Below are 19236 nucleotides of genomic sequence, written 5' to 3' on the forward strand. Positions count from 1 at the left end.
GACGCAAAATTGCAGCTAATGTGCTGGCATTCTACTCTGATAAGTGCCGAGATGGATGATGGAGGTGAGACAGTCAGTACCCACGACATTGACAGTCAGTCGCCTCCAAGGGACTTTGTTCAGCCATGCCAGCAGTCCTGGTGACACCACGGCTATCCGAGATGCCATGTTTGATAGTTTGGGCTATGGTAAGCAAACCCCATTCACTGCTCCAGTGACTTGCTTCGATGCACCCCTGCTCAACTGGTGTCTCCCTAGGGGCCGTCAACTTCTTGTTTGATCTGCCGGCCATCAGGACGATAGACACACTTGGCAGGCGGAAGTGGCTGATCCTAGGAGGAGGTTCTTGGAGGATTTCGATCTCGTCTTTACCGTCCGCAAGGGTCACTTTATCAAGCAGCAATTGACGCAGTATCTCCCTTGGTAGTTCCAATACTATATTCGGCGCGACAAGACCGCCGAGCAGCCTTCTCTCTATCTTGACTTGTTATGGGGCCCAAAGGCTGAACAAAGCCCGGAAATATTCGACCCCAGCAACTCCCCACCGCATCACCATGACGTCGGGGAGCAGTCTATCAAGCCCGAGGATGTGCGCAACTCCACATACACAGATCATAACAGGTAAGTAGGGATAAGTCGAGTCGGAATGTCACAAGTTCTGCTGACGGTGATGAAGCGGCAGCGGAACAGTATGGATCTGCAACTTCTATATATTAATACAATAATACGGCCTCTCGAAAGGGTCTACATGCCCAGGTAGCCTTCCGGTGCCTCGTACATCTAACTTGATTCAACGCCTGCGACGCCTGTGAAATGCCTTTCGTTCGACCAAAAATAATCGCGGTTCAACGATTTAGAGCGGTCATGACATCGTCATTTTGTGGCAACCATGCTTGGAATGGCCGAGGCATGCATGCGATGTCGCGCTTTGTTTCCGGAACACCGCTCAAAGAGTCATATTATAGGGGAATTGGATTAAACCCCCATGCCCAAATGCCGTCCAGCAAAAACAAATGTAGGCACTCGGCATACTATGATTGGCCTAGTTCATACCCAAGTGTATACCCGGTTCGCCACTTCTTGGTCAGTTGGCTAGGCGCATCCTCCTATCCCGACAAGGATGATTGCCCGGCGTGAATGTGGAATGGTAGGCCTACTACGCAGCCCGGACGATGGCGACAAATTGCTCTTGAATCTAGGCAGCATCAGTGAGAGTTCGGTAAATGGTTTGGAATTTATCGCGCACCTCACGATCGCCCTTGATGAACGGCTGATCGAAGAAGAGATATTTGTCGTTCTTGGTCAGCTCCACCGTCATCAACACCAAGCCCCACGGCTGCGGCCAGTAGCCCGAGAAACGCTCCAAGATGATGCGCACGAGTTGCTGGCGGATGTCCGTCTCCTCGGGATCGTTGACGTCGTGGCCCCATAGCTCCAGCAGGGCCGACGTGAAGTAGGTAGTAAACGGATTGGGGAATCGCAGTTCGTCTACAATGCTTGATAGCAGGAAGTATCGCGCTTCTGCGTTTACTTCATGGACAAGCAACGACAGAGTAGCCATGTCTGCGGCGCCGCTGACGAAGATATCACCGCCCAGCTGCGCTCTCTTGACGGCAAAGGTGCCAATATACAAGACCACGGCGTTGACCAACGCCATGTCCGTGTTGACTGGGACATTGCCAAACACACTGCTGCCTCTCTCGTTCTTATTAATGGCGTGAGTCAGATGTGCAATGGCATCTTCGGAAGGACCATTCTGAAGGAGTTGTTCCACCAATTCCAGCAAACCATTGTCCTGGAGATAAGACGCGGCAACATCGTAATCTGTGATGAGAGCCGCAACATCCTGTGGGTCTCCGGGCTCTTGGCGAGGACTAGCAAAAAGGATGATGTTGCGCAGCTGCGTGGCGTGAGGTGGGATGCAACCGCAGAGTGCCACATGATTGGCCGCCAGGAATTCCGGGTAGTCATGCTGGATTATGACAAGGAACTTGACGCTTGCGCGGATGAAATCCTTGACGATATCGGGCACGTCGAGGGCTTTCAGATGGTCGCCAAGGTAGCGGATCAGCGCCGTAGTGATCTTCATGAAAGGAAGCCATCCTCGCTTGTCACCAATGCCCATCAGGATGGGCAAGAAGCGCCGATGGAGAACCAAGTCAAGCCAGCTATAGGCAAAACCGGGATACCGAGCCGGGTTGAGTTGGAACAAGATGTTGGCAAAGCTCAAAATAAGTTCCCGGTGGTGGACTTCGAGGCCATCTTGTCCAACGACGGCCTCGGGGGCAGCCAGGCCGAAGATTTCGGCAGCTTGATGGAGCATCATCGAGTGGAAGCGGAAGAAAACTCTCTGGCTAAAATGTTCGCCGCGAGAAACGTGGTGATGGTTGAGCACGAGAGCGCTCACGGCAAACGCTGTCTCAAAGATGGTCTTTGCTCCCGTAAAGGAATCATCGACACTCAAAATGTTATCCTGGGCCAGCGTGGCGACGAGCTTGACAAGAGCATCAATGGCTGCATACCCATCGACTTGACTGGCGCCGTTGTGCAGGATCTGCTCATACAGCGCGATCGAGGTATCAAAAGCCGTCCGCACAAACGATACGAAATCCTCCTTGCTGACGAGGAAACCCTTGTTGCGCAGCTGCTTGATGAACGATGACAAGAGCTTCTCGGACGCACTGTGGTTACTGCTGAGGTGGATCCATTCGTCAAATAGATATTCGTACTGGTCTTGCCGACTGGTACTCGAATCATCGAGCGCGGCTGGCTGAGGGAGCCCCGATCCCTGCAATTTGGCCTTCAGTTGCTGGCCAGCTTCAAGATCGGGCTCTTCAGAAATCCACCCCCAAGCTCCCTCCAAGCTCCTAACATAATCTGCAAAGAGTGCGACTGGACGGTCGTTGAATAGGGTGAGGTCCAGAAGTCTCTCAAAGAACTCCAATGAACCCTCTTCCTTCTTGGCAATTGCTTTCGACAACGCCATGTCGATTAGGTGGAGGTTCAAGAGGTCTGTTCGCAGGAGGGCTGTGATCAGAGGCAGGTTAAAGTAGTTTTCAGGGAGCTGTTGGTTAAAGATGGAGTGTACTCGCTCCATGAGTGCCGCACCGGAGCCCGCAATCGATATCTTGAGGAGCAATTCCAAGACATGCACAAGGCTCTCGAGGAATAGCGTGTTCGCTTGCTCAATCCTCTCGAACAGGAGCTGGCATATCTTTTCTGCCGCGTAGAAGGCGAAGTCCTCAGAACTCTGCGAGTTTCTGATGATGAGCTGCGTCAAGGCATCGACCACATCGAGTACTTGATGAGGGCGGGGCAGGTCAAAAAAGTGTTCTTCGCGAGATTCTGTTGCAGCACGCTGCAATTCACCAAGGAACTTGGATACCCTGTCCGCATACACTCTTGTATCCATCTGGGCCGGGTGAGCCGAGGGACGTCCGTTGGTCATGGCTTGATGGACTTGGGGATACGGCAATTGCGTCTGGAGCTGCGGTAGAGATGGGGTTTCTGCGGGTGTGGGCAGATTCGGCACTGCGGCAAACTGTTCCTGAAGGACCTCGTTGGCAATGGTTCGAGTAGCATCCGAGGCCGAAGCGGCATGAGCTTGGCTGCCGCTTGGGGCGGCAGTCCGTGGCTGCCTGGCAAACTCCTCGTAGATGGCCATTTGCTCGGGGTTCAGCCCGCTCATGTTAGGCGACAGCTTGTAGGGGTTGGGGATCGTCATCGCCCACCGGTTGAGAGCCGGATCCACGTACGGCTCATTCGGGCGAGTTCTGCGATGATGACGGCGGACTTCCAGTTCGCTCTCAAGCAGTTCCTCGATTTCGGGAACTGCCCTCTCTTCGGCGGCCTTCTCGATGACAGTGCACGCGAGATCCAGATTCAAGTTGACACACATGATGATAGTACCTTCGGGGAGGCCTTGAGGTACGTCACTGGAGAGCTGACGCAGATAATTGGTGATGTTGGCTCGCAAAGGCTCCTTGGATGTAACAAGAGCCAGGCTGCCAGCAGTAGCCTTCACCATGGTGATAGCAGAAGTTCGGAGTCGGTTCTCGTCCGGCTCGGTCTGGAAGTCTTTGTGAACCATTTGCTGCGTCGATATCGCTGCGATTGTCACAGATCTGTCCACAACTGGCTGAATAATATCGTGGAGAGCACGGCTAAGAGCAGTCCGGACGATTTCGTGCAGCTTCTGTGTGGTGACCACCATCTCGCTGACAGGAGGGACTTGCACTTGAGCACCCAGGTCAGGGATGGTAGGTGGCGGCATCGGATGCGGTGAAAGACCCGTCGACACGGTATTACCGATGCCATTGAACGACATGGTATCCACGGCATCAAGCACATCTGGAAGAGCCATATCGCCGACATCCTCCACCGGCGCTCGATTAAGCAGCTCTTGAGAAGGCTCAATGCTCTTGTGGTCCAGGTTAAGGTCTTTGCAGAGGACTTCGATCTCGAATTTGAGGTTCAGTTTTAATTCGGCGTGATGGTATAGCTCGATAAGGAGGTGGAGTATATCCATAAGCCACGGATTCGGCGGCCGGTACACGGTAGATCGTGCACCCTGTATCAGGACCTTGCAGACGAATGGAATGACCACTATAAGCCTCTTCGTGTCATGCGCTTCGATCAGCAGTTGCTTGAAAGCAATGTTTCTGTGCTTTATGGGCTGATCCCGTGCGATGGTTAAGAGACCTAGCCAGGCGCCGAGATGTTTGAGGTGAGTACGCTCTGTGGAATTCTGCATCGTGCCCTCGGAGTTGAGCATGCGGGCGGTGCTGATGTAGGTCTGTCGAAGAACTTCGGCAGAAAGACCTTTGTCCTGGAAGAGCCTCACAAAGTCCAGATATACCTCGTGATAATTGGGCTGCATCTTTGCACGCTCCTCTACTAGGTGACTAGCAAACCATTGGTGGTGCCTTTCCTCCAGTTTTTCCTGGATCTCTTTGAAGATCGTCTGCAGTTTGGCCGGGGTAAGGTTATTCAGCCCAAATTGGATCTTGTCTTGAATCTCCTCACTGGGGTCTTCGAAAAGACCATTCGTCGCAGGATCGACGTTGACAGACGCAAATGGGGGAGGCATTTGATCCCACTGCAGAGCCGTCATCAATAACACCGTTGGCAATGGGCTCGCCAGAAATGTCAGACGTCCCGTTTTGGCCGTTGGCAATCTCCTCCTCATGCTCCCTGACGACTTCGCCGGCCTTCTTCCAAGCTTCAGTGCCCTGCAGGCCAGGTATCTGGAGAAGTTGCTTGCAGAAACCGGGCCATTCCCTGAATCTAGAAAACAGTTGCATTAGGGCTTGAAGGCCGAACTTGTACATCGACTCGTCTGGCATGTGATCCTTCACTGCCTCCAAGATCATACCAAGCCCAATCTTGAGCGGAAGATCCGAGATAAGCTTGTGGGAGATGATCCCACCAAACAGTACGGCTGTTGTCGCTAGTGCCTCCAGAGGATAGTCCACATAATGGCTGTACTCATCGAACAAGCCATGGATCATGCATGCAAATACGTCCTGGTCCAAGGGGTCGCGGGAGTGCTTGTATCGCTTTAGGGTCTCCACGATTTCCTTGACTTGCACCTCATTGCCATACATCGTCTTATAGTGTTCTTCCATCCGGGCATTAGCCTGTTGTGGTAGAGCGTTGCCAGCCCGACTATTCAGCTCGATGATATCATCGTAACCCTCGCCGAAGTTGATAAGTCGAGGGTAGACAATGATGCAATGCCGCTGTACCGTGATAAGGTTCTGCATTGGAACTTTCGGCATGAAATCCTCAACGATCTGGAGCAAGGCTGCCACCGTTTTGACCTGCAGGGTCGTGCTGTTCTTTTGTGGTTGCTGCCCCTCTGGAGGTCGCTGATATGCTAATTCCATAGTACCCTTGATCATCAAGAACTGCAGCAGAGAAAGGGATATCTCGGGGCCCCTGTCGGCGTTATTGCGCGCCCACTGGCTGAGGTCTAGATAGCCTTCGGCGTGCGCCAAGGCAGCCAGATCGAAGCCGAAACCATTCGGTAGGTTGACAAGTTCATCAAGCCAGTTGTGCTTAATAACGTGCTCAAAAATGACAGGCAAGTCCATAGGCTTCAGGGCATGAGTATCGACCAGCTTCTGCTTAACCCAGTCTTTATCTTTCCTCCAAATGCTATCCATCACAAAAGTGCCATGAGGGGAGCGGCTGTGAAGAAATTGTTCGAATAGCGAGACTAATGTGTCCACAGCCATAGCGGGCCAAGGCTTTGGGACTCCGAATGCTGACACGATAAAGATGTCAAGGTTGGGCACGACGACTTCCTGGAACAGGCGCTTGGCCTCGATGCTTTGAGAGGCGTGTATGGAATGCAGGGCGACAGAAAAGATAGCCGAGAGCGCCGAAACAGAAACCAACGGATGCCTCACCGCCTCGGCGGCTCGCTCTTGGACATCCGCCGGCGAGTTCTCGTAATCTTCAAGCTTGAATGTAGGTACCAAGCCGGGGATGGTACTGGCGTCCAGCTCTTCAGGCCTCAGGGATGCAAAGGCGCAGATGAATGAAAGTTGTGTCTCGGGGTTCTCCCAATGTGCACCACCCCAAAGGAACTGAACATCGAATTTGGGTGCGTTGGCGGCAGGGGATTGTGCAACGGGCAGCAGCGCGTTATACAGACGCAGGAACTGCTGTTTAGATACTCTGACATCCCTCTGGTCGAAATACGACACCACGTCCTGCCACGAGAATGTCGTAGGTAAAACACTGCGAAGCGCCGCCACCAATACAGAAGGGTCGTGACGCGGCGTCAAGCTGATGGTGGTGTATGTCAAGGCGGACGAAACCTGCTCTTCACTCAACTGGATATTGGCCGGTCGGTTCTGCAGATAGCCTAGACATGTCTCTTCGTCGCGTGTGAAGTCGGCCCCCGTCCGCTGGATGTAGAGAGCCAGAGCATTGGGAGGTTTCTCGCCCAGGACACGTATCAGATCGAGGGAGGCAAGCACTTCCATTGGGGGTGCACGATCAGGCCCCGACCAGCGTGACTTGACTTTGTGGCTCAGCTCGGATTTAGCGGCTGCGTTGAAGTTGGGTGGGTGTCCCTGGATGTAACGGTCGACAATGTGGGCGATGAAGTCGGTGGCAAGATCGGGATGGACGTCAGGTCTTGAGATGATATTGACAAATGTGGGGAAGTTGGTAGAGAGGATAGCATCCGCTAGATTGAGAAACACGGCAGATTAGCAAACAAAACACACTATCGAGCTGTTGGTTAGGCAGGCACCGATAAGACTAACCCTTTGTCTTGAGATCTGACCGCGAGCCGAGCTTGAATGCTAGAGCCAATATTGTCTTTTCGAGAGCGTCCAACTTAAAATGCTCCATGAACGTCGACAAGTCGAAATCACGAAATGTGTCTTCTGTGCCCGTCTCAATGGATTCGGCGATCTTTGGGGCTTGATTGACGTCTGTCGCGATTTTGTTCATTTCGTCCGCCAGTATCTGGTAATTAGCTGAACTGGGCCGGTTCGATGCGCCGGAGAAGATGGTGCCCGCATTCTGCGTCACCAGTCTGGTGAAGGTTTTGGAAAAGACCTCCATGCCGTTATCATTGATAAGCTGGTTGGGAACGAGTTAGCAAAGACGTCAAAGTTACCCGTGATGCATGTGCCAAAAAGGAAAAGGGAAAAAAAAGGCCTGGTGTGCTTTATGGTTGCTGCTGCTGCTGCTGCTGCGTCTCGCCCGATATGCGATGCGTTGCCACATAAGCAGCACGGCAAGATTCGAGTTCATCTTGGAAACGTGACACAAAAGCCAAGGGAGTGGGACAACCAAGACAAGACCACATACCTTCTTCAGCTGATCTCTTTGCAAATCCCACTTGGCGCGGTCTTTATCGTCCTTGAGCGTGGTCAGCAGAAGGAAGACCTGGGCAATGACGATTTTGGTAAGACTGTTGTTCCCGGTGGTTGGGCTGCTGGTGCTGGGACTGGCGCCAGCACTCAAATTGCCGCCTTGCGAAGGATGTGGAGAATGGCCAAAGCCGCCCGTCTGTATGGGGTGATTTGAGGGAGCGGGAGTGAAGGTGCCTGATCTTGATTGTGACTGGGACGAGGGAGGTGGAGGGACCATGAGGGTTGAGGTCGCGCGTGGGGGAGGGGAAGGGAAGGGGAGGATTTAGCAGAGTGAGAATGGTTGAGATCGATTGAGGAGGCGCAAAGAGAGCAATCTAGTGCAATAGACGTCTCCCCCTGCTACTACTGAAAACGTCTCCCGGAGCAGCCGCCGTGCTGATCTCGTGTGGTCAAGAGCTCCCTGGCAGGTTTGCTAGGTAGTCAGGTAGGTTACAAGCTGGTGATTTGTGCGGTAGTGTGGGCGAAACAGTCCAGGCGCATGCTCTCCGAAGATGGGCGATCTCGGGGGGTCATACGACTAGGGACGCAATCGCTCGTCGCCGGCAGCCCAGGCGGAAGAGGCTGATGGGTTATGGAGAAGGGTTGTGTGTAGAGGAAGGAGTGGTGTTTTGGGGTATCGCAGGAGGCGGGAGCGGAGGAAAATCGGGCTGGGCGCTGGAGGAGAGACGAACAACGAACAATGGATGAATCCAAGAATTGGCAAAGAACCGGAAAATGGTCACAACAGCAGCTGGCAGCGGTGCGTTGTTCGGATAGGCGTTGGTTGGGTTTGGATGACCGATGATTAAGTTTTAATACAATCGATGGAAATGAAAAAGCCAATCGTAGCAGCAGCAGCAGTGGTGGTGGTCGTTGTTGTATCGCCCAGCATTGACAAGTTAGAGGTTGTTCCCGGCCGAATCAACGATGGACAGACAAGAGGAGGGTAGGTGTAGCCTGTAGGTAGGTAAGTAGGTACCTAACCAAGTAGGTAGTACGCAGGGAGTCAGTAGTACGTCGGTCGAAGGTCGTGAGAGGGTGGAAGAGCTTGCTTTGCCTTGCCTTGCCTTGCCTTGCCTAGGTAAGTAGGTATGCGTTCGTGCATGTGCTGCTGCTAGCTAACATTAGCTCGGTCAGAGGTACTGTACTAGATGCAGTGTTTCCCTCTCTGTCTCTGTCGCTCTGTGGCTCTGTCGCTCTCTATCACTCCAGTCTGATCCGGTCTGGTCAAGTCAAAACGAGGCAGGCAAGGCAATACTGGCACAACTCGCACAGGTAGATAGGGTCCAGCTAGAGCTTGAGGTATGGGGAACATTGGCTGGGTGGTGCCACTGCCCAATGGACCTTGATCAATGCTTGTACCTCTCAGGCCTAGCTTTGCCCAGGCGATACCTAGGCGCTACCTAGGCGCCACCACCGCCACCCGTTTAGTGCCTCCCTCAGGTGGAGTGCAGTATTGACTGATGTGGCTTGGACATAACTGGCCTTCCAATGAGTGTGACACACAGTGAAGAGTTTTGGCATATAGGATGGGGAAACGACATCTCTGAACAAATCAGAGCCGGCCGCTGATGAGATAGATTGTGCATCTCTCTCTCTCTCTCTCTCTCTCTCTCTCTCTCTGTGTGTGTGTGAGACTAGAATGCCAAATTTGACATATGCTCCTATTCACCATTGCATAGCTTAGGTATGCAAGCACTAGTCATGAATGCATGTACTGAATCACAAAGGCACCGGTGGCGTCTTCCACACCTACCCAAGTGGTTATAGGTAGTGCACAAGTCCTGCATAGTATACCATATTTTCCACTGTTTACAAAAGGTGAGTCTGTATGTAAATGTGTAAATATCGTTTTATATGTACCAACTGAGTTATGTAAGTGTTAGCCAGCTGCTTGCATGCACTAAATCATGCATTATTCCTGTTAGTTTAGCTATATCAGTTCTATGCCTATATTCAGCTTGACCACGTTTGGCGTTGAGCATCTTGGAAGAGCACTGAGCTACCGCCGCCACAACATGTAACGCAGTCCTGGGTTCACATTATCGTAGTGAAAATGCCAGCTCTCATATCCAGCAAGACTTAGTGTATCGTAAGGACTCGGACCGAAAGCAAGCTTTACTGACGACATATATATCTATACAACTTTCTGTTATATGCTCCAGACTAAACTCAGTCGGAGCAAGATTATTAGTATCAGATATACACCGATAATACGGAGATAGAAAAAGAAAGACTGACACGGTGGCCATGTGACAGACACTATTAATTGAACACTACTATGTGTATATAGATCGCTATAAATCGCTATACATTCGCCACACTCTCAACTCGATGCCGTGTTGATAGACAGGGAACTACCTAACACCGCCAAACTCGACGGGGATGGGGATGGGGACGGGGACGGCCTGGCCCGTGGACAGACCGAAGGGGCGGTGGCCCAGCACGCTCGGCAGGCTGCGGATCTCGCCCGAGTGGCTGATGATGCTGACCCATGCCTTGCCGTCGTTGTTGAAGATGTCGTCCAGGACGGCCTTGCTCCGGGCATCCTACGTGGTGCCCGTCTCGGAGAAGGGGTCATTTCCACAGCACGACGTGCTTGGTAAAGTTCTCATCGAACCGGTAGCGCGGGAACATGTTTTGCATGTACGTCTTGTTCAATTGCCGATCACACGTGTGGATCGAGGTGCCTTCGCGGAGGAGCTCCGTGGTCACGGGAACGAAAGGACTATGGGCATGGAAGCCAAGGCCGGCAAACGTGAGGTTGATAGCAGTGGTGCAGCGAGATCAAGGGCTGGAACAACAGGACTCCGGGGCTGGCATGCCTTCGCTGGTTAACTGCGAGCGCCAGAATCGGTTGGTCAGGCCTCTACATAGTGCTCAAGCTGCTGCCATTGAGTCTTCTAACCATCCGGGTCAAACGAACTATCTGCAGGGTAGCCGCGGTTGACGAAATCATAGATTGTGGTGATCTACATTGATGCACAGGTAGCCATGTACAGCACACAGACGCCCGTTGTGGTAATGGGAAGCGTCTTACGTAGTCGAAACCTCTTGGGGTTGTTTGTAGTTGCATCATCCTGTAGGAAGAACCCGTTCACGGCCGTGCAGTTGATCAAAGACGTACCGCGAGTACATGTCATCCGACTTGTCCCCTCCTGTTGGCCACTCTTACCCATCCCCAAGGCAAGGCAGCTTGGAATGAGAGCTGAAATTGAGTAACCGCTGCGGAAAGCAATTTGACACCAACGGGCAACGGTGACCAGGGGCCTGAAGTAACGCTGTAGCGAGCTAATGTGAATAAAGAGGCTAGCTGGATGGAAGCTCGCGAACAATAGGCTGCGACAGAGTAGGCACAAACCATCATTAGTACCTTCTCCAAGGCGGCTCGCCTAATTAGTTGGGCATCGAGTCAAACCGTTCGTTCGGGGCCCAGCTGCAGGGTTGGACCAAGATATACGAGATCCGCTCGCGGACATGGCGCCGGGCTCCTGCGTCCATGGCAAGTGCTGTTGACACACTGCTCTTCTCCTGTGAACAAGCGCAAGGTATCCTTACCGAGCACCAAAGTGATGGATATCAGGGGGCTGGGTTGCATCTTGGAAGTATTGCGCAAGAAAACTAATACGCTCCTGCTATATAACTGCTACTATTGGCCGCTTGTATAACTTAAGCCCAGTGGTCTTCGAGCCTCTTTATCCTGAAAAGTCGTCCACCACCGTAACCCAATGTTTGCTCGTCAAAACGCCACCTGAAATTAGTTTCCCACCCTCCAGCTTTGTGGGCGTTTACTATGGGGACCTTTTGGGTTGGAGGTCTTTCGTTTTCGGGCGAGTGGGCGTGGGGCTCGATACAACCCCTTCGCGCCTTTGAAATCCTATCTCACTCTTGAGCTATTCCCAGGCGTCCAACCGGGGCTGCTTCCCATGAAAAGGGCCCCGGGCCGCCGCCCAGGAGTGGTAGGCCCACTCCCGCCCTCCACCGGTGGCGTGTCCGTCCTGCCTTGTTTAGTGGGTGGCTTGAAGTTGTAAGCAGAGCCCTTGTTGAAGATGTCTTGGAGCATGGCCTCGAGGATTCCGGCGTCCAGGAACTCCTGATATTTCCGGTACAGTTTGAGAGCAGTCTTTGCGTCTTCAATCGAGTCGTGCGTTTCCAGCTGAATCTCCTCTTTGAGGAGGCACCACGCGAGGAATTGCAGGCTGAGTTTCCTCTTCCGCGCTGCTGAGAAAAAGAGATCGCTTGTGTCAATGATCTGATCCTGCGGAACGTGTATATTGATCACACGGAAGTCCTGCTTGAGACCATGGCCCAAGAACTTGCAGCCAAGATTGAGGAGAATCCACATCTTCTTGTACGCAATCTTCAAGGGTACGAGATTGTGTGTTGATCGCGCGGGATCCAAGTCTTCGGGCACGATTCCAGAATATGCCGTCACGTAGTCAATAACTGGCTCCCGGATATGGATGTAGTCGTCAATGAAAGCGAGTCCTTCATCGTGCCCACTGCCTCGTAGAACCGAGGCCCGCGCAAGAGCGTGGACGACCGGACGTACGATCCGCGTCTCGTTAGTTTCCGATTCGATCATCACCTCCGCCTTGGATGTGGCGACAAATTCCGTGTCAATTGCGATGATGGTATCCGAGTTCGGCCTTTCGGTCTCCGAGTCAAGCGTTCGATATGTCTTCTCTGGTACGTGTGGCCTGTCGGACACAGGTTAGCAAACCTCGGCTGACTATCAAGGAATGGGCCCACCTGAGGTCAACATAGAGCAAGCTGGTATCCAGCTTCTCTTTCCATGTCGCATCCAGCCTATTGTTTGCTTCCTTTCTTTGATATGTGATTACCGAGGGCATCTTCCAGGACGCGTTGAAAGTGAGCGCTTCTTCAGTTGTCACAGGCTTGATGTGAAAATCATTCAGAAGATACCACTGGCTCTCGTTCGGTGCCACTGGTGCCGAATGAGCCACTGCACGGTGCGTCAGTTCCAAGTGTCTATCGCCTCAAACCCATGGTAATGGAAGGCTTACCGTTCGCCACCGCTACCAGGTGGTTGCCCTTTGAGGGTTGACCCGTCTCGATGTTGAGAACAACACCAGTCAGCGAATAGACGGACATGTCATGATAGCCTCGCTGCAACTGGTACCTTAGTTCCTCGCCCTCGTAGCAGAAGAATTGACCGTTATTTATTATGACACCGATCTCTTCTGGGAGCCAACCAGGTGTAGCCCATAGCCTGCGATGCTCCTCGCTAGGCATTCCAGCGAGGAGTGCCAACACTGTTGGCACGCTCCTGATAAGTTTCTTCGTGCTGAGCGTCTGGTACTTGTGGCATGTCTGGCACCAGCCCTTGCTGGTCAAGTCACGTTCGACGCTCTTCTTAAGAATCTGCGAAAATGTGATCTTGGCGCTTTTGGCCTGTCGATGCCCGGACTTCTATACATCGTTAGCGCGCATTCTCGGCTAGCTATTGGAATTTTACCATGCAACCTGCATTTGACATGTACATCAATTCGTGTACAAAACTCGAACCAGGCCTGCTCGTCTCGCTTGTACAGTTGTTGCAGCGAATGGAACTTGTGGCTGCAGTTTCCAGCAACTATAACCCGCGTCAGTCACTGTAAACGTTAAGGACCAGGAGCCAGGCATTACCTCTCCCATTGCCACTGATTGCTGCTCCATTCGATTATAGTCGGTAACAATCTTCTCCAGCAGGAAACGGGTGAAGCTCTGTAACATCGAGGTTCGTGGGGAACTGGAAGGCAAATCCTCCAGGAGCCCTAAGTTGGCAGCTTCACGGCGTCAGTGGGCGTAGATGGTCCTGATTCGTCACAAATAGTCATACCTTGGGGTTGATGGCTGAATATTTTTAGAAGATTCGAAGCATGGCAGGGCGCTCCTTCGGCCTTTTGAAGCATGTCGAAAAGAAACCCGAGCTCGCAAAGAAGGCATGCCTCATCGAAACATCCAGTGGCAGCGTGCTGCAAAGCAGGATTTCGGATGGCTGGGTTGAAAAACAGGACCTGGAGAAGAGCGTTGACATAGCTATTCATGATATGGTTTGTCAAGCCCGAGTACTGGGTCTTGTTGAAGAACCTTTCTCTAGGTTAGAAGACGTTCACCGACAATGTAGGTGTAGACTTACTTGAAATCCCAGTCGTCGATGCCAAATCTACTGTATTGGATCTCAACGTGCCTGTATATTGGGGACACTGCATTCTTTTGGCTCTCAAGCTGGATGGGCGCAACCAGTTGCTTTGGGCCGGGAACAAGATCTTCAGGAGCCGGTGTACCAGCTGGGGCATGCGAGGCACCCCGTGCCTGTTCACTGAGGAACTTGGGCTTATTGAGCAATCGCTCTTCCTTGTCAAGTTTGCGAGTGTCTTCGACTTGGTTCCTGCGAAGGCTCCGCGTGTTTTTACCAAAGAGGCCCCATTCCCTACGCTGCAGGGACTCGAGATATCTTGGATCTTCTTTGACCGGTGGCGCTCCTACTTCGTATATTTCTTCCTTGGGCCACGCCGAGAGTAGCTGTTCCCTATAGTACGGCATGCCGATAGAGCTTAGGGTTGCATCGTCACTCCAGGGCATGGGTGCAACATGTTGTTCCGCACTCGCAAACTCGACAGGGTTCGCTAGCTCGGCGAAATGGAGGGAGCCCTGGGGCCCCCAAAGATGAATTTGACAATCGGCATCGGCAAGAGCTATGGCCTCGCCTGACGGAGCAATGTCTATCATGTTCATATACAAATGGTTCGCTTGCTTAACGGTGCTAGTGTTAGGGTTCATCAGGTCTACCACGTGCATCTGTCCACTCTGGGACACAACGATACTAGTGGTTGACATGCGCGGGTGCATGCGGACGTAGGCTGCACCTGAAGGGAACGGGACTGGAGGCATGGATACCATCTGCTTCAGGTCGAACACGTTGACTAAAGGATCATACATTATGTATCCTTGCTGACGTGGTGACAGGCCGCAAGTGACAATAAAGTCATGTTGGGCATCCATGTCGCTGATGGTAGCAGCGTGGGCCGTCCATTCTTTGCTGATTCTGAAGGTCAACGGATCGAGGATGTGCACAGCCGAACCAGTTGTCGCAGCGCAGATATGGCGGCTCCTCCTCATAATCTTGTAGTGATGGTCGGTTGGGATTTGCTTGGTGACTTCTCCCTTGTTCACATCGACGACGAACATCTTGTCCTGCTCTCCGGCGACAAGGATTTCGGCCGTACCCTTGGACGTCCAAGTCATGCATCGCAACTCTTTCATGTCCTCGTGCTTGACGGTCCAAAGCGGAGCGCCTCTCCTCTGGGCCATGTGTATGCCTCGGGAACCCAGGGCAATGACGCCCTTGTCGTTGAACAGCAGCTGGTGTATCTTTCCATCTTGGGAGCCGTGTGCCTTGAAGCTGGTGTATTGGGTGAGCTCGGGGCCATAAAAGGAGGAGACTCGGCCGTATTCATTGCCAGCCCATAGGAGTTCTTGGCTCGTATCGAAGGACAGGGTTGACACGGGTGTGGGAATGGCCCTAAGTCCTGGGGGAGGCAGGTGTATACGGGAGATCTAACACGTAGACGAATGGTCCAATTAGCATGGGATCTGGGCAAAATGCCGAAAGGGCGTCGGGCAACGCGAGGTTGCCTACGCAGCACTGTACGCGACCGCGCTCAGCATCCTCAAGGGCTCTCTCTTCTCGTACCTCGGACCAGTCTGGATCCATTGTGTATGGAATAGTTGGTCATCCTTGCGCGGCAGGCAATAGTAGTCGGTTCGGGTCGAAGCGCGTTGCTGGGAAACAGGAAAAGCAAGTGTCCAAAGAGCTGCAGGATATGAAAGAAAGTAAATGAATGCTAAGGCATGCAGCTTTATAGATGCGTGTCGCGTCGGGAACTTGGAGAGAGGAACCCTTGGCAGGTGTGCTGGTTCGTGGTTCAGCCTCGTTACGCCCAACTCGGGTAGTTCATTGGCGGGGTCAGTCCGGGTACTTGCATAACCCCCGTATATGAGGCTGCGGGCCTCCCTACTAAACCTGCTGGTCTCAGACCCCCCACCTGCGGCGTTTAACCGTGCGCACCCCTCAATGCAACGCACCCCCTTTTGCAACACGCGAAACGGCCATGTCCGCGTATAGTACAACGCTTTTAAAATTAATTTATAAAATAAAGTAAAATACTATTTAAACTGGGTAAGTAATATTTAAAAATTATAAAAAATAAGTTTTAAAGTATTAAAATAAATAATATTTTATAATTTTAATTAAAACATTATTTTTAATTTTTATATATTAAGAATTAAAAAAGAATTTATTTTTAAAAAAATAATATTAAATATAAATATAGTATTAGTTTAAATATAAATAAAATAATTTTACTTTTTAACTTTTAAGAAATAAATTTATAATATAAAATAAAGTTTAAAAAATCGTTATATAAATAAACTAAATACGTAAAAGTAAATATAAAACTTATATAAAATTTAATATTAATAAAATTAAATGTTTAATTAAATAGAATAGCTACGGGTATTTTATATTAAATATCTTTTTATATAACGTAGTTTATTACTACGCGACGTATATTACTTAGCGACGTACTTTTTTTATTTCTTGTGTTATAGTTATAATAATTCGAAAGGTAAGGCTATAGGTTATTACTTTATTGTAAAAAACCGAAAAAATGGGGAAAGAAGGAAAAGGTCCAGCCTTACCGGGACGATTTCCTTATTTAAATAGGTGGGGAAAAATTAAGTAGCGCTTAAGCTATCTCTCGCACGCCCTTGCCTTACTTTAACTAGTAAGGCTATTAAAGGCCTATTTTAAGGTACGCCGTAGTATTACCCCCCTTTTAAAATAGCTCGTCCCGAGATATATTAAATAAAAAATTGGTATTACGACTATTTGAATTTATTCCTTTATTTAAATCATTGTCTTTTTCGACCCCTTCGTTATACCGTTCTCTTTTTAAGGGCGGCCGGTTTATTATTATTTTTATGTAGCTTATTAAACGTATCGTTCTCGGCCGCTTATAATTAGTGCTATAAACGTATTAAGGGCTTAAAGGCTTTAAGATTTTATTTATAGTAGGTTTATAATTACTTAGCTGTATTTTTAAAATTCTCTACGGGATATTAGATTAAGTCGGGATTTTATCCTCTTTATTTAACGTAATATTATAACTTCCGATAATAAATCCTTAAGCTAGTAATACGGTATACCTCTTATTTTTTTTCTTCGCTTAATTCGACTATCTCGCCGTTAAGGTTTTATATTATTTATTCGATTAAAGGGTTATTCGGGTATTTCCTAAGTCGGTCTATATAAAAGACCTTAGAACTTATTTATCCTTTTAAGACTTTTAATAGATATAAGTAACCGATTTTTCGTTTAATTTTATAGTGTTATCGAGTTAAAGGATAATTAAGCTTGTCGGCAAGCTTTATAGAAAATTAGGTTTTTTTAATAATGAATACCCGATCCTTAATATCGAAATTCGGTTATTATCGGTATTTATTTTTTTAATTATATATTCTTTATTAGGCTTTAGCTATATTTCCTTTAATTATTTTATAGTAATTAATAATTCGCTCTATTTAATTTTATATAATTATTCGGTTAAACTTCTTACGTTCCTTTAAATTTGTTATGTTTTTAATCCTAGCCTCTTAATCCTAGATAAATTTTATAAGGAACCCTATTTCGATTTTATAGGGGGAGTACCTTATTAAATTTTAAGGTAATATAGCTTAGGCGGTATTTATAGCCGGTAGGGCTTTATTATAATCGTTTTAAAAATAGTTAATAAATATTTATAGCCTTTATTTAAGGTATTAAATCGCTACCTTGGTTTATCCCGTTATTTAAAAGTAACTTACCGAGGATAGTTTTTATTTAATTCTTAGGATTTTTAATACTTTATTTATAAAAGTAGAGGTAAATTATAATCCTTAGTTTAAAGTTATTATTAAAGGGTAGCTATATATCCGGTATAGTCCTTTATAGTATAGTTAGGTTACTTCGGTTACGGTAATAATTATCCGGTAAGCGATATTATATTTCTGTTTCCTTAATTTATCGATTATTAATATAATATTATCGTTCCCCTTTTTACTTTTAAGTATTATTTTAAAGTTTACCGCGATAACGTCTTAAGGTTATAGTAAAATTAGTAATAAGTGTAAAAGGTTTAATATTTTATCGCGGGGAATTTTGTTTAGCCTATATTTTATGTAGTTAATTACGAATATATTATAATCCTTACTTAATCCTAGCTATTAATATTTTATTTATATTAGTTACTTAGTTTTATTCTTTTTTAAGTGTACTATAAGGGTTCGAGAGTAAACCTTATCGATTATACGGGTTTAAAGGTCGCCTTTATTAAGTATAATAAGGCGGCTTTAAAATAGGATAAACCGTCCGTTAATAGTCTATCCTTATATTTTATTTTCTCGGGCTTTTTATCTATATATTTTTAACCCCGGATATGTAGTATTCTTATATAAAAGGGTATTAATAAGTTTATATTTAGAGTATTTAAGTGGCTCTTTAATTAGGTATAATTAGAAGCTCGCTTCCTCTTTAATTAAGTAACGCGTTTCCTTTAAAGCTTAAATAACGTTTAAAGAGGTTAGTTTAAATAGGGCTATAATTCGTTGGGTGTCTTTCCTATCCTTTTAAGTTTTAAAATTACTTGCTTTTCTAGAAAGTACGTTAGCGAGGACGTTTTCTCCCTTTAATTTATAAGTAATTATAAAATTATATTATAATAACGTATCGGCTTAAGCTATTTATTTTACGTTAAGTAATCGTTTAATATTAAAATATTAAAATGCTTCGTGATTAATAATTACGAGAAATAGTTAAAATCGTTATAATCCTATTAATTCCGCTTTTTAATATTTAAGCGCTTTTATTATTATTAATATTTCTTTATCCTAAATAAGGTAATTATACTCGGCTCTTTATATCGTTTCGAAGTAAAAGTATATAAAATATTATTTATTATTAAGTCTCTCCTTTTTAAAATAAGACGCTAATTAAGACATTATTCGATGCATCGGTTTTAATTCGGGTTTTTTTATCGTAAAAAAAATATACTAATATAGGTATTACGGCGCACCTTAGAATAGGCTTTTAGTAGCCTTACTAACTAGAGTAGGGTAAGGGCGTGTAAAAGATAGCCCGAGCGCTACCTAACTTTTCTCTACTTATTTAAATAAAGAAATTATCCTGGCAAGGCTAAACTTTTCTTTTCTTTCCTTATCTTTTTCGGTTTTTTATAATAAAATAATAATCTATAGTTTTACCTCCCGAATTATTATAACTATAATATTACCGAAAAAGATTTAATTTATTAAACCT

At 48.2% G+C, this 19236-nt stretch overlaps 3 protein-coding genes across 3 annotated transcripts; all 3 read right to left on the minus strand.

Annotated features, from left to right (window-relative positions):
- Window positions 1-1195: 1195 nt before the first annotated feature.
- Window positions 1196-8115, minus strand: PG986_001377 (CCR4-Not complex component- N.t1.c1-domain-containing protein; the record flags this gene model as incomplete). The annotated part of the gene is made up of 4 exons (XM_066837599.1): window positions 1196-5098; window positions 5121-7201; window positions 7281-7602; window positions 7834-8115. The coding sequence occupies 4 exons, from the start codon at window positions 8113-8115 to the stop codon at window positions 1196-1198; spliced, it is 6588 nt and encodes a 2195-aa protein (XP_066706492.1).
- A 2119-nt stretch (window positions 8116-10234) lies between these two features.
- PG986_001378 (uncharacterized protein) lies at window positions 10235-10514 on the minus strand (the record flags this gene model as incomplete). The annotated part of the gene is made up of 2 exons (XM_066837600.1): window positions 10235-10426; window positions 10470-10514. 2 exons carry the CDS (start codon window positions 10512-10514, stop codon window positions 10235-10237), a joined length of 237 nt encoding a protein of 78 aa, XP_066706493.1.
- Window positions 10515-11754: 1240 nt separating this feature from the next.
- On the minus strand, window positions 11755-15597 carry PG986_001379 (PAB-dependent poly(A)-specific ribonuclease subunit PAN2; the record flags this gene model as incomplete). The annotated part of the gene is made up of 8 exons (XM_066837601.1): window positions 11755-12577; window positions 12630-12843; window positions 12905-13310; window positions 13357-13473; window positions 13527-13666; window positions 13720-13970; window positions 14020-15405; window positions 15446-15597. 8 exons carry the CDS (start codon window positions 15595-15597, stop codon window positions 11755-11757), a joined length of 3489 nt encoding a protein of 1162 aa, XP_066706494.1.
- Window positions 15598-19236: the final 3639 nt, after the last annotated feature.

The sequence above is a fragment of the Apiospora aurea genome, assembly GCF_038362705.1.
Source record: "Apiospora aurea strain CBS 24483 chromosome Unknown utg000001l_segment0_segment0, whole genome shotgun sequence".
Classification (NCBI taxonomy): Eukaryota; Fungi; Ascomycota; class Sordariomycetes; order Amphisphaeriales; family Apiosporaceae; genus Apiospora; species Apiospora aurea.